This window comes from Artemia sp. Qi Xiang Cuo, chromosome 14, assembly GCF_049724085.1.
Source record: "Artemia sp. Qi Xiang Cuo chromosome 14, ASM4972408v1, whole genome shotgun sequence".
Classification (NCBI taxonomy): Eukaryota; Metazoa; Arthropoda; class Branchiopoda; order Anostraca; family Artemiidae; genus Artemia; species Artemia sp. Qi Xiang Cuo.
The window spans coordinates 12,322,475-12,336,934 of NC_142807.1; the positions used below are offsets into that span (position 1 = coordinate 12,322,475).

Below are 14,460 nucleotides of genomic sequence, written 5' to 3' on the forward strand. Positions count from 1 at the left end.
TTTGCACGCTCTATTATGAGAAAACAATAGATTTAGGATGAAATATTTAGTTTTAGAAAAAAATACTCAAAATTTCTAGCCGGAAAAATTGCTAGGCATCAAATCAATCATCAGAAATAGTGATAAATGTTGCAACCTTTCTAGAAAAGAGGGACGTAATTTGATATAAAGCAGGGAGCAGCTAGCCCCTTCAGACCCAAGTTTGTCCCCCTAGACTTCAGTTTGCCCCCCCCCTCTCCAACTGAAATTTAGGTGTTATAAAAAATCTTGTAAAAATTAAGATAGTCTGCACGATTCACATATCCAGAGAAACATGCCAGTTTTTTTTAGTATATCTTTGTCTTTATGGTCATATATGACTTATTTTCCAATTTTCACTATTATTTTCACTTGATTCAGGAAAATTGGCTCCAACTTTGCCCCCCCCCCCAGATTTTGACGAAATTACGCCACTGCTAGAAAAGCTTGTCATTTATGAAGCTGACATTTATGAAAGTCGTTTTATAGATGGCTCTTTAAACTTAAATTTGAACTTCTTCCAGTGCTTATGTACCAACTTGTTTCCATGTTATTTTGAAGATGTTACTCGTTTCTTTAGTAGTTTTCACATTTTCATTGGTGTTTATCTATACTAGATATTGGATAATCAATAATTGGACAGGAAATGTTGGTATCTTACGTCTCTATGAACTGAATGTGAACATCCAGGCTAGGTTACTGGAGATAAACATAGGCCTAGGCTGCCCTAATAATCTAGGCAAGGGTAAATTTATGGTCATGCTAGGATAGAATTCAGATTAAAAATAAATAACCAACACTCAGTAAGTGTTGATTGGTTCCACTTTCTGTAAGGAAACACTTCAAAATTCTAGTTTAGGGGTTAGGCCTACTAGGCTAGCTAGGCCTATCTTGGAAAGTAGTGGATTTAGATGAATGAATCTTTCAGGACTGAATCTTAGACCAAAAAGTTCTTCGGAAGGTATTTCTAAACTACTATGTCAATTCCTAGGCTAGGCTAGATCTTCTTCTTAGCCTATCAAATGTTAGCCTAGAATTTTGGGTAAATTTTTACCAAATCATATTATTGACTTATGAATAAAGCAAATATACCACTCAATGCCTTTTTTTATGCTCATTCCAAATATAATAATCATTTTTTTTGGAAATAAATTTTACCCCCCCCCCCCTATATAGGCTATACCAATTCATGGGTATAGGCAGCATATTGTCTAGAGGGGGGGGCAGTCGATAGTGTGATGGAGGGCCTTTTATCTACTGCTTTTCCAACCATCTGCTTTTTCAGCCAGATCTAATGTAAATTTGAAGGTCTAGGGTGGGGCAGCTGCCCCCCTGCCCCCCTCCCTATGCCCATGTACCAATTCAGGGTATATATTTGCACATTGGGGGTGGGGGTAAAATTTAAAATTACTTCCCATTTACATCAGAAATAAAATTTGCCAACCTAATGTGCAAAATATATACCCTGAATTGGTATATATAGTGGTGGGGGTATAATTCATTTCTGAAAAAAATGATTATTATATTTTGAAATAACATAAAAAAGGCACTGAGTGGTATATTAGCTTTATTCATAAGTCAATAATATGATTTGGCAAAAATTACCAAATTTTGAGGGGTATACACCTGTCAGGTATACAATCTTTTAAGCCCTAGAAATAAGAAAAGGCTAGAGATAATACCTGGATAATGCCTCCCTAGGTTAAATTTTATACCCTGGACTTACTCTTGAAAGTTACTCCAAATACCAAGAAGCCCCTAATCAATAATTTTACTAATTCTGGAAGCTAAATTAAAACATTCTAAAATTGGGTAAGGGTAACTTCCTCTGGTGAAGTTATGATGTTGGTAGACTCCAGGATATGAATTTGAGAGAAACTTTCCAGGAACAGTTGAATACTAAACTTGATAGTTTAAAATTTGATAATGTGGAAGATGGTTGGAATAATTTTAGAAAAATAATTTGTGAAGCTGCTGAAGGTGTCTGAGGGAAAAAAGCTAGGACTGCAGCTAAAAATATTAGTGTAAAAGCTTTATGTTTAATATAAAGGAGAAAGGACTTTTACCAGAAATATCTTAGTGGTAGATCATACAAAAACAAAGGGAATGTAAAGAAAGTGGAGAAAGCATTAAAATATGAACTAAGAAGGTGTGAAGTGGAGGCCATGGATAAAATTGCCAAAAATCTGAAAGATGCAGCTATATGGCATAATAGTAAAATATTGTACTGGTATTTTAATAAATTGAAAGGGAATAGTCAATCTGGACTTGGCCCATTTGAAGATAGGAATGAGGCACAATTAGCAATAAGGAAAGAATTAAAGAGAGATGGGCAGAACATTTTGAGGATTTGCTAAACCAAGATAGAGTTGCAGGAAAAGATATAGAGGAAATTGAAAGTTTGTGACACCTTGGATATGAAGGAAGATTTATTTTGTGAGGAAGAGATAGTGACTGTACTAAAAGGATTAAAAAATAATAAGGCTCCAGGTGCTGATAGGGTGATAAATGCATTTCTTGAATATGATGGCTCCTTAATTAAGCCACTTTATAAGAAAGGTGTTAAAAGTGAATGTGGTAATTATTGAGGCATTACTCTGGTCTCTGTAGGTAGCAAATTACTTAGTAATATGATACTTTTTAGACTGAGAGATGCTGTAGACCAAGTTTTAAGAGAAGAACATGTGTGGTTATAGAAAAGGTAGAGGATATGTCAACCAAATTTTCACTCTTGTCTTAATAATTGAAAAGTGCCTGAGTTGTCAAACACCTTTGGTCCTCAGTTTTATAGATTATGAGCAAGCATTCAATTCTGTTGATAGAAGAGCTTTAGTAAAGGTTTTATCCTTGTGTCTTATACCAGACAAATAGGGTAAAGTTACCAAACTTTGACTCCCAAAATCCATAACTGGGAACACAAATTTTCAGGATACTTGAGCAAGCTTCAAAACTGTTGATTGGAAACAGTCATGCATTAGACTGAGGATAGTCTGTATTTGTTCCCACCCTTGTCTGTGGGCCAATATGCCGTGAAACTTCAAGAAGAAAAGATTCTTCAGTTTCCGGGGACACATGTGTATTCAAGGTGCCCAACTGAAGTTTAGGATTTTGAAGTGAGTAATCAACAAATGTAAATATTTTTTTTTAATTTTGAACATACACACAAATTGTTGCATTTGGTCTGTTCTAAATTAATTCCTTTTCTTGTTGGCATGCATAGAACAGGCTATATGTGTTTCTTTACTTCAATTTTTTCCTAGATTAGCAAGGGACCAAACAGGTTACTAGGGGACAAATTGTTTAATGGCTTCCATTTAGTTTCTTGTTTCCAGACTGAAGAAATGTCAGCTGTGTTGGTACTCAATTATTATTGAAATTACCAGGAAAACTACAGCTTTTCATTTTACCAGGGATGAATCACAATAAAAAAAAATTTTCCCCTTGTGGCTTGAATGACCAAAGGGTCAGAATAAAGATATTGGGGCCAAAACTTTCTAACAACATACTTTTTAAAGGTGAACCATCTAAGAGACAAATTGTTGAAAAAAGGGACTAATTTTGCTGATTTGTTTTGTTTTTGTCCCCAAGTATAAAGCAGAAATTAATTTTGTTTTTTTCTAGAATGCCACCTCAAAGACACATGAAGCACCTTCAGCCTCAGCTGGCTTTTTTGGAGCAGAGAAAGAAGAAGAGGAAAGAAAAGTATAACAGCAACTGGAAAGATGAACAGAAAAGGAAGAGGGTGAGCAAAGCCAGTCAAAAGAAAACTTACCAAAATTGGAGGAGACACTAAAAATACCATGCAAAAAGTGATTCCTCATTGACTGAAATGGAGTCGGTTGTAGACTACTTTCTAGTAACAGAATTGTCTACATCTTCAAGTAGCACAAGCTCTTCAAGTTCCTCGATAAAAACCAGCAGTGACATTAAAAGTGACTTCAGTGAAGATTATTCTAGTGACAGAGATTCTGATGAAGGAGACAAAAAAAAAAAACATGGTGAAAAGAAAAAGACTGGTGAAGAAAAACCATGAAAACAGAAAAAGTACTGGGACATCTGAGAAAAGCAAGGTCAGGAAAAAGAAGCATAAGGCAACATACACAAAATCTGATCTGGAAAAGGTGCTTTCTGAGTACATCCCTGGTGAGCTGGGCTTCAAGGCCATTGGCAAAAAGTACGGGATACCACGTATAACACTTATTTATGCATACAAACAACATAAGTCAAACAAAGAAACTGATGATACCCCAAAGAGTTCTGCTTTGGGGCCATCATATTTCAGTGCTGCTGAAGAGAAAGCTATTGTTAAATTCATATTTGACTGTCAGAAGAAAGGATTTCCACTAATACACCAGGAGCTAATTGAAACAGCTGAGCTATGTTTGAAATGTGCAGGGAGAAAGATACATGGGAAGAAACTGACTTTTCTTGGTACTACAAATTCCTGAAAAGAAACCCTGAGGTGACAACCCATGTCCCAGAAACCATACATGGCAGACAGTCCAAGGTCACTGAAGCCAAGATTTGGGGATGATTCCAGAACCACGAAAAATATCTCAAAGAAAAGAGTACCCAAAGATGGATCAGCTAGATCTGAGACCAATTTGGAACTGGGACAAGACGAATTTCTTTTTCCTCCCTAGAGGGAAGGTTGTTCTTGCTGAGAGAGGGAGCAAGCAAGTAGTAAAAAACACGGGAGGCGACGAGAAAACCTGTATGACCATCATGATGTTCGTGAATGCTGCAGGAGACAGTTGCAAACCATTTGTTGTTTATTTGTACAAATCTGGGAGAGTTCATCCTTATGGTGAAAGAGATTGCCCCAAAAACGTCTATCAGTCTGCATCTGAGTTGGAATGGATGAGGGCTGAAAACGTGTATGAATTTGTTGATCAGGTGTTGCTGGAAAAGGTAGAAGAGTTGTCTGTACCTTCTTCCGTTTTCCTCTTTTTCGATGGTCATGCTTCTCATCTGTCACTTAGCCTGAGCCAACTTCGTGAAGAAAAAGGAATTGAGCAAGTCTGCTTGCCACCAAACAGCACCTTCATTCTTCAATCTCTATATGTTGTCATGTTTAAGCCTCTGAAGTCAGGATGGCAGGAATTCTTTTGTAAGAAAAGAAATCTAGTAAAGCTGGATGGCCAGGAATTTAAAGTAACAAAAAGGAATTTTGCCAGCCTTTTTGGCGAATTCATTGACCCAGAAATGACAAAAGAATTACCAAAAAAATCATTTGAAGCTTGTGGACTGTTCCTGTTGAATGCCAACAAACAACAAAATGACAAAGAAGACAGCCCAGCGACCAAAGACAGCCATTCAGATGTGGTACTGAGATCAATGGAAAATTTCATCAATGCTGAAACCTTGTAACACTTTTTTTCTGCCTATCCTGGCCCTTTTGAAACAGTAGAGGAAGTGTCAAAGGATCTTTATACTTATTGGAGGTTTCTGAGGTATCCTGGAGACGGAGTAAGATTTTCGCTCACCCCATCTCCTAGTTGGGTAGCAGATGCTGCAGAGCTCCAAAAGACCGTCTGAAGAAAGTTCTTTCAACATCAGTCAAATGAGTCGTATAGGCAAGAAAAGAGCATGGGCACAAAGAAAGATACTAAAAAGTAAACTGTCAAGTCAAAGAAAAAAGATTCCTCAGAAGTACCTGAACCGTCAACGTCAGCTGGACCTAGCGAGGACGCTGTGACAGTAGAAGAAGGAGTACTCCTGGATTGTTACTATGCTGTCTTTTTCAGTACAAAGAAAAAAGATTTCCCGTGGTTTGTCAGCTGAGTCTTGGACTTTCTGGATAAGAATATATGCCAGCTAAAATTTTTGAAAAGGTGTTCCTTCCCACAATTCACAATGAAGTGGCCAAACAAAGATAATGTATCCGACATTCCAGAGAGCAGAATTTTTGCAGGATCTTTGAAATTATCTGGCACTGGTCCTTTTATGCTTGCTGATGGGCCTGAAGTATTCCGAATTTGCCCAGTCCGTGGACTTTTAAAGAGTATTTTTTAATGTGCGTTTTTATCCTGTGTTTTTATCTAGTCAAAATTGATGAGAAAAGTTTTTTTTACGTATTTTGTATTTAACTGAAGAAAAAAACACATTCGAAAATAAGTTTGGAGTATTTATTTTAGTTCCTGGGACAGAATCAACATTCCAATCAATTTGTCCTGGGAGGGTATGTTTCAATCCACTTCGTCCCAGGACAAACACGGTTACCTAGGGGACAAAAATCCAGTTACCCAAAGGCAGGGGACCAAAAGAAAGGTTTATTTTTGCATTTTTCGGCTAAAAGTGTAAATAAAATCGCTCAGACTCCTTATCTGGAAGAATTTGCTGCCTAAACCTGTAGAACCTTGCCCTGGCATCAGCCAGGATTAGTATGAAAATCGTTTCCGTAATATGAGAAGTGCTGTAAGCAAACAACTGTCTATTTTCCAAAAACGGGGCAAATGTTCGGTTACTTTACCCACCATTAAACTGATTAGTGCTATGTACAGGAATAACACTTCTGCATTTAAGGTAGGAAATGAGGTTAGCAGCTGGTTTTGTATTAAATCAGGAGTTAAGAAGGGTTGTGTTCTATCCCCCTTTATATGGATTATTTTGAAAAAGTCTCCTGGACTTAGAGCATGCTGATGAGATAAGCATCCTAGACAAAAGTGTGAGCAAAATGAATGAACTTTTAAAGGCTTTGTGAGTTCAGGGTCCTAGAATAGGTTTGAAAACTAATGTCAAGAAGACTAAGGCTTGGAATAAGTAAAGATGAAAAGGTCATGTTGGGTAATGAAAAGATTGATCAGGTGGGCAGCTTCACTTACCTTGGTAGTATTATTAGTAAGATGGAGCAGTGAAAATGTTAAAAGTAGAATAGCCAAAGATCAAAGTGTTTTTACACAGTTAAAAAAAGTTTGGAAGAATAGGAAGATAAGTCTGTCAACCAAGATTAGAATATTAGAAGCTACAGTGATGACAGTGGTCAAATATGGCTGTGAAGCATGGGTGCTCTGAAAAGTGGATGAAGATTTGCTAGATGTTTTCCAGAGAAATTGCTTAGGGATGGTTCTGGGTACCTGGCTGACTGACTGTATTTCAAACAATAGGCTTTACAAAAAATGTGGTTCAATACCACTCTCTAGGGCTATGATGAAAGAAAGGTTGAGATGGCTAGGTAACATTTTGCAGATGAAGGATGACAGATTGCTGAAGATTGTTCATTTTTTGCCAATCATCTTGGGCTAAATTGAAAGCAGGTCGTCCTTGTCTGGGGTGGGAGGATGTCATAAAGAAAGGTTTAAAGGAAATGGAAACTTCGTGGGAGGGTGTGAAGAGGGAGGTCTTAAATGGATTAGGATGGAGGAGGAGCGTGTGTAGCTGTGTTGGCCTCAAGTGGCTTGGTTCTGCGGTGAGTTGTTAGTAGTAGTAGTAGTAGTATTATATATACTTCTTGTATTTTAAATAGTGTGACTCTTTTCTTCCTGCTTCATGTTTAGCCTGCTGTTTATTGTTAAATCAATTAGAAGAAATATAGACTGACACTATATGCTGATGATTGCAAGCTCCTAGAACAGGCCCAAATTAGCCCCAATCAATCAATGATGCAGGAGGATTAAGATGAACTATCTAGATGGTTATCTGAGTGGGTTTTGTAGTTCAACGTGTCAAAATGTAAAGTCCTGCATCATGGACACAGCAACCCTAGACCACCTTACCACATTGGAGAAGACCTACTTGAAGCTGTAAGTAAGGAGAGACCTGGGGTTTATTGTTGATGACAAACTCAATTTCTACAGTCACACACAAGCTCAAGTTGCTAAAGCAAACTGAACCATACAGCTCATAAAACAAAGGTTTACCGCCAGGAAGTGATGTGTGGTCAAGAAGCTGTACAAAGCTATTGTACATCCACACCTGGAAATTGGAATGACTCTAGCATCTCCCCATTATAAAATGGATATTAAAGCACTAGAGAGTGTCAAAAGGCAAGCAATGAAGCTTATACCAGCTTTGCAAGACAAGCTGTAAGAGGAATGCCTTTTTTCCCTCAAACTCCCCACCCTAGTTTATCAAAGGAAGAGAGGTGATGCAATTACTACTCACAAACTGGTTGAAAGCGACCTCTTGGGTCAGGTTTTTTCCTCATCCCTTGCAAGTACAACAAGAGGTCACACAAAGAAGCTGCAAATCCTGCATTGCCATTGATGTGAGCACCAGCACTTCTTCTCTGTATGCATCACCCCTCACTGGAACAGCCTCTCCAAAGCCACCAGTCAGTCCCAAACCATTGTTCAAGAAAAGAGTTGATCAGGACTCTGCCAGTGCAGAGTCAAGGCTAACCTGGAATGCTGAACCATAGCCATCTCACATCACTACCAAGATGTTCCAGATGAGGCTCATCACCACCTTATCTTGCTGGACATGTGATTCAAGGTAAAATAATGGGAGTATTGGAAATACAATAAGTGTATATGCTTTGCATTATATATTTGTCCATCAGGAGGGATGATAGGAAAATTGAAGCAAAGCAAATTTAGGAACGATATGAGTAGGTATTTTAGAATGTCTTTAAGTAAGTTTCCAGAATTTTATTGTGTTTCCTTATTGAGATTGGAAGCACCAAAGATTATCAGCACTCTTTCCAGTAGATAGTCTTATCTGAGGCCTCTTCTGAACTAAATGGTGTAATAACAATAGGCCTACCATTGCATATCCTGTTAAACAGTGTTTCCAACAAGCAATGGACTGTTATGATGGCAATTGTTCCAGCCCCCTAAAGAAAAATTGGTTATGCTAGCAAAAGAGCAAGTAAACTTTTGATGTCTTGGTTAATTTTCTTGCTAAATAATGAACATACCACTTGATACACCTTTTGATACTCTTTGCAAATAAGTTATAGCCTACTAATTGCTTGTAGTCAGCAATTCTGTTTTTAGACCTAACATATATGGTGCTGGGCTATGTGGTTCCTTATGTATTTGTTAGTAGAACTGATAATAAAATGAGATATATTATTCAATGCTCTATCCAAATATATTATTGTCATAATCGCATTACAGTCCCCCTCACCCCCCCCCCCCAATGGAGACAGGTACAATCCCTGACCATGTAAAGAAATTGGTCCCACTGGACAAGGACAGTTCTTTTGAAGGTAAAACTATAAGAAAAAGGTTCTAGGCGTTTACCCCTCCCCACGGGAAAGACCCCTTGGAAAATACCCCCCCCCCCCACCGTGGAAAATAAGGCTTTCCAAATTTGATAATTTTATTTGAGTTTTATTTTTTTAATTTCTGCAGGGGGAAGGAATTTTGGTACTGGTGTATTATGCACCACTCACTCAAGTTTACACTGCATAAAACTCGAGAACTAAACAGTTTCTTTGTTAGTTTTTTTTAGCTTTGGGCAAGACAAGACAAAGACAAATCACAGAATATATGGGAAATATATAATTTGGGCTATATATTTGCACCTAAGGAGGGGGGGGGGGTTAATTATTTGGACAGTTTGAAGTTAGTAAACAATTCTTTCTAGGTATATGGCCACTAGAAAATTACAGAAGAATAGCGAGGTATCTGGAAATGTTGTTAACTAAAAAAAAAAAAAAAAAAAAAAAAAAAAAAAAAAAAAAAAAAAATCCCAGTATAAGAAAAATCCCAGTAATGTAGTGTTTCATTTAAGTGTTTTATGATGATTGCTGATCAAAGTTTGTTATTTTTGCCTTTCATTTATGTTATTTTACTGTGTTCATTGTCGTATATTTGGCTTTAAAATACACTCATCTATCTATGTATTTAATATGCGGAATAATTGTACTAAACGCATTTTTTATGCAGACCCGCTATACTTTACCCCCCTCCCCCTGGTGCAAATCTATAGCCAAAATTTATTTCTACAGTAACAAAGAATCTAACAAAAACAAACAGCATGTTCTCGAATTTTACAGTGTAAACTTGAGTGAGTGGCACATAATACACAAGTACCAATATTCCTTCCCCCAACGGAAATTAGAAAAATAAAACTCAAATAAAATTCTCAAATTTGGTAAGCTTTGTTTTCCATGGAGGGGTATTTTCCGCGGGGGGGGGGGTAAACGCCGACCACCATAAAAAAAGAGTAGCACCATTGGATTCCTTACTTTTATGCTATTTTTTTTATACAGAGGGTTAGAATGCATCCCTCCCCCTGATGGTCCCAGATATATTCCGAGGACAAATAAAAACTAAAAAAGAGACAAATGGAATTCTTACCTTTTTAATATCCAGTGTGTTTCTATTAATCAGGTTATTAAGTTTCTGAAGTCATTTTAAATGACTTCAAATAATATTTGTGTCCACAATTTTATTGGTAATGGCAATCACTGAGACTCAGGAATGCAACTATCTGTTATATGATGCATCATGATATGAAAAACAACAAAGAAATTAACTATTTAGTACTGTATATAGGACCATCAGGGGGAGAGTCATTCCTGGGGAGGTGGGGCAACCGGGTTAGCTGCCCTGTGTGCTGTGGCTGGGAGATTGCCAAATTTGATCAAATTTTTAAACTTTGATTTGGTATTTTTTCCTTGTATTTCAGTTGGAAAGGGAGTGCTGTGAATAATTTTTCCCAGGGACCACCAACCCTAGGAATAGCTCTGATCTGGTCGAGGGCTGGTGTTGGTATTGCTACCATAAACATGACTAATATATTGTAAAATAGTATAAAATACAAAATTAATTGCTACTGCCATTTTTGTTTTATACTTTTTCTTTCAGAATAGCCACTGTCATCCAGTACTACCTAGAAGTTCAATTATTATTTCTTGTGCTTGTTTCTCATAAAAAGTTGGTTTATAATGAAAATAATAAACACAGTAAAATGCTGACTTTTGCAATACGTTTTTTATGTATTACGACCATTCAGGAAGCCAAATTCACAATGTAGAGCATTGTTCTAGATGTTCTAGACATAACCTCATAGCAATAGCAAAACACTTTTCTATTATTTTGGACAAAATTGGTAATGCTGATATATATCCATAGTTTCTTAACTTATCAAAACTACCTGACTTAAATAATGGTGTAATGTATGTTGTTTTAAAATACAGTTGATATTTACCATGTTTAAAATGTAGGATGAACTTGTTGTTCAAGGAACATTTACCTCTTATTTTGCCATTGTTGAGAAAAAAGTGTTTTCTTCAGCAAGCTCTTCTGCTTCTAAATCTAATTTCAAGTTGTATTTTGGTCCAACTTGTCTGAACAATTTTTTGATGTTGAGATGATTAAACTTGTTAATGGGTTCCAAGGTTGCCAAATCCATTTTTTCTTCAATAATTTCTTCTTTTACAAGTCTTGAAACATGCGTTTTGAGGACAGAATTTTACCCAGTTCACTGAAATGAAGGTTGAGTGATTGTTTTTATTCTAAATTTCTAAGGTGAACCTTGGAGTGATCCAGCTAATTATTGGCTACTATTTTGCACTGTCTGTATTAAACAAATTTCTGAAAAGGTTGCTTTCCTGTCTACTCACCTTTTTAGAAATGAATGATTTTTTTCCACAATTTCATTTTGGACTTCAAGCTAAGCACTTGACAGAGCATACACATGCTGCTGTTTTAAATTTTCTTCATTTGGATCCTGATTATAATATGATTGGAATTACTTACTTGTTTAATTCTCTTGCCAACTCGGTACCAGCATTGAGAAAACCTCCTGCAACAGACTCTGGTCACATTATGGACTAGTACAGACCCACTGTAGAAACCACATCAAGCATGAAACAGCGAACAAAATTCTATTGGTCCGTCAGTCACTCAATAGCAAAAAAATGAGCATCGCTGTGCATCTTCAAAAATGCCTGGAAATTGACGTGAAAGGCTGGAAGGAATGTTCACGCTGCCATCATGTCTTTCTATCAATAGTTCACTGCCACGTGATAGTGGAGACAGTCTAGTGGAAGATGATCTGCCAGACATAGCAATTGAAGATGCACCAGATGAGGAGGAGCAGCAGCTCTAGCTTATCTCTTATAAAGAATTATTTGAAGCCTAAAGTGCAATTTTGTATAATTTTTTTCCCTGTGTAGACAAGTAGAAAATAAACAAATAAAATGATGCAAAAATAATATTTCTTCTTATCAGTCTGTCAGAGAAGAGAGAATATTTTCTTTTAAATTCATGAGTATTAGAAACTTACCGCTTTTGTGTTAACTTTGCAAAGATACTAGTAACTAATTTTGTAAGAGTAAGTTTCGAAACTTACCGGTCCATCTTGCACAATAACTTCTGCTTTCTTATTATATCAAGTATTTTTAGATGTCACAATTAATCCAAATGTGCGGCTACAACGGCCAATTTACAAGAAATACTCGGTAGTCAACATTAGCTTTCATAGGGACCATTATTTGTATCTACAACTTTAAGAAAGCATCAAGTCTTCCTTCACATGGCACTTGTTTTGTGTGACGCTGAATCTTTACTCCGAATAGAAATTACTGTTTGGTTGAATCTGGATAAAAGCTTTTGCCATGATAACTTAAGTTGCCATTTCAAAACTTGTGTGAAGGAAGAAAATTTCCTGACTAGACAGTTTAGTTGAATACAAATTTTAATGGCATACTTCTGGGCCATAGTTTTTTTCGTAGGGGGGGAGGGGGCGGGGGGGCCCTTTAGAACAATTTCAGTTGGTTTATCCCTACTTTCCCTTCCTCTTCCCTCCTTTGTTTTCGTTATCATTATCTATAAATAGACTGTGATTTATATTTCTTTTTTTAGCCTGCCAACGATGAAAAAATTCAGAAAAAACGTATCAAGGTCAGAAAACAGAAAGATGAATTGTCCGAAAAATTGTCAGGAAAGTCTGAAGAATATGATACAATCTTGTCATTATCTTATGATGATTTATTACAGAAATTGAAGAATGACGATCTCAAAGCTATACAAGTACTGAATGCCTATAGAAACAAGGTGAGTTGTTAAGAGGCTAATTAAGGTCTGTGCCATAAAGTAAGTTGTATAGGTAGAGCTGATTCAGAGCTTGTTTTAAGTTAAGAACGATTGCAGATAAAAGGATAATGGACAATTAAGTGGGTTACAAGTATTTCAAGACGAAATAGAATGAGAGTATTAATTATGACATGGGAAATAAAGATAAAAGCTATAATTCAGGCAGTAAAAGCATATTTTTCTCCAAGTTTGTCAATATATAAGTATTACAATACGCAAAAAGTTCTTGATAGGGTGGTCACATGTGAAAACTTAGACACTAACTTTATTGTTTGATTAATCTTGCTATCAAGAGTGGTTGCACAATCTGCAGAGAGGAGGGGCTAATGGGCACGTATACAGGGCAATTTTTTAAGTGGGGATAAGGCAAAAGTAAAAATGAAAACTGGCAAATTATATGAAAACGCAAGACTTAAAAATAAAATGTTTAAAAAAAGGGGAGGGGGGCAATGTCACGAAGGTCCTTCCTCCTGTGCGCATATTTGCAGGGGGGGGGGGGGGTAAATTTTGATATTGTTATTTGTTGTAAAATATTTAAAAGCCCACAAAAAGTATTGTTGTAGTTTTGAATAGTGTACAGTTTTTTCCTTGAACTTAAGTTCTTTTCCTAAAGAGGGGGAGATTACCCATTATTCTCCCCTGCCTTTGGTCCTTGGTTCTATAGTTTCAGTATGGGCTATTATTACTGGACTTGTGCATTGTTAATTGTATGTGTGATTTTGATATATTGCTAACTAATCCCTGAAGTAGTGTTGCTTCTGTGGTAAGAGGACTAATAGCTTGAATTAAATTTACACAAATTTCCTTACTTGTTTAGCACATATGTTGGAGGGGGAGACCCCATGAAATCTCATGGTTTCCTCACCATCTGTATTGGAAAACTCATATAATTTCTATTTAGATAAGTTTATTTGTTTGGTGAATTTAGGTCCCCTGCTCCAGGGACTGTGTACGGGGTCATGTGATCGTTGAAGGGATAGTTATTGGAACTTTGACCTATTATGAACAAAATGAGTTTCTCAAAGTTTTGGTCAGTGTTGAGTGGGGAGAGGGCATCTACAAAGGGCAAGGGGGCAGGGGCTGGTGCTCTCCAACCTCTTTTCAATTTTCCCCAACCTATCTTGAATGTTTCACCTAAATACACTAAACCTTTTTTAGTACCCAGGATCAAACATCCCCCCCTTTTTACAATAACAAAACCTATATTTAAACAATGGGTAGCTTGCATAATTTACAGCCCTTGCCCCACGGACTGTGGGTGTAATTTCATCCCCAGAGGTATAGGTAGGCTATTTGACGTTTAGACTATTCAGAACAAAACGGCTATCTACAAATTTTGATTAGATATCTTTGGGAGGAAGGCAGCTAAAAAGATCGTGGGAGCGAGGTTAGTTGCCCTCAGATCACTTTCGACTTATAAAAGAGGTTCAAGAACTTCCAGTTTCCAATCGAA

General features: G+C 36.9%; 1 protein-coding gene across 1 annotated transcript in view; it reads left to right on the forward strand.

Moving 5' to 3' along the window:
- Nucleotides 1-539: 539 nt before the first annotated feature.
- The window catches only part of LOC148944142 (fatty acid amide hydrolase 1-like), an 85,571-nt gene continuing 71,650 nt past the window's right edge, over nucleotides 540-14,460 (forward strand). Inside the window, exons 1-2 of the mRNA XM_089100804.1 lie at nucleotides 540-666; nucleotides 12,777-12,968. Coding sequence (XP_088956930.1) covers nucleotides 580-666; nucleotides 12,777-12,968 — 279 coding nt within the window. The 5' untranslated portion in view covers nucleotides 540-579. The remainder of the gene's footprint in view (nucleotides 667-12,776; nucleotides 12,969-14,460) is intronic.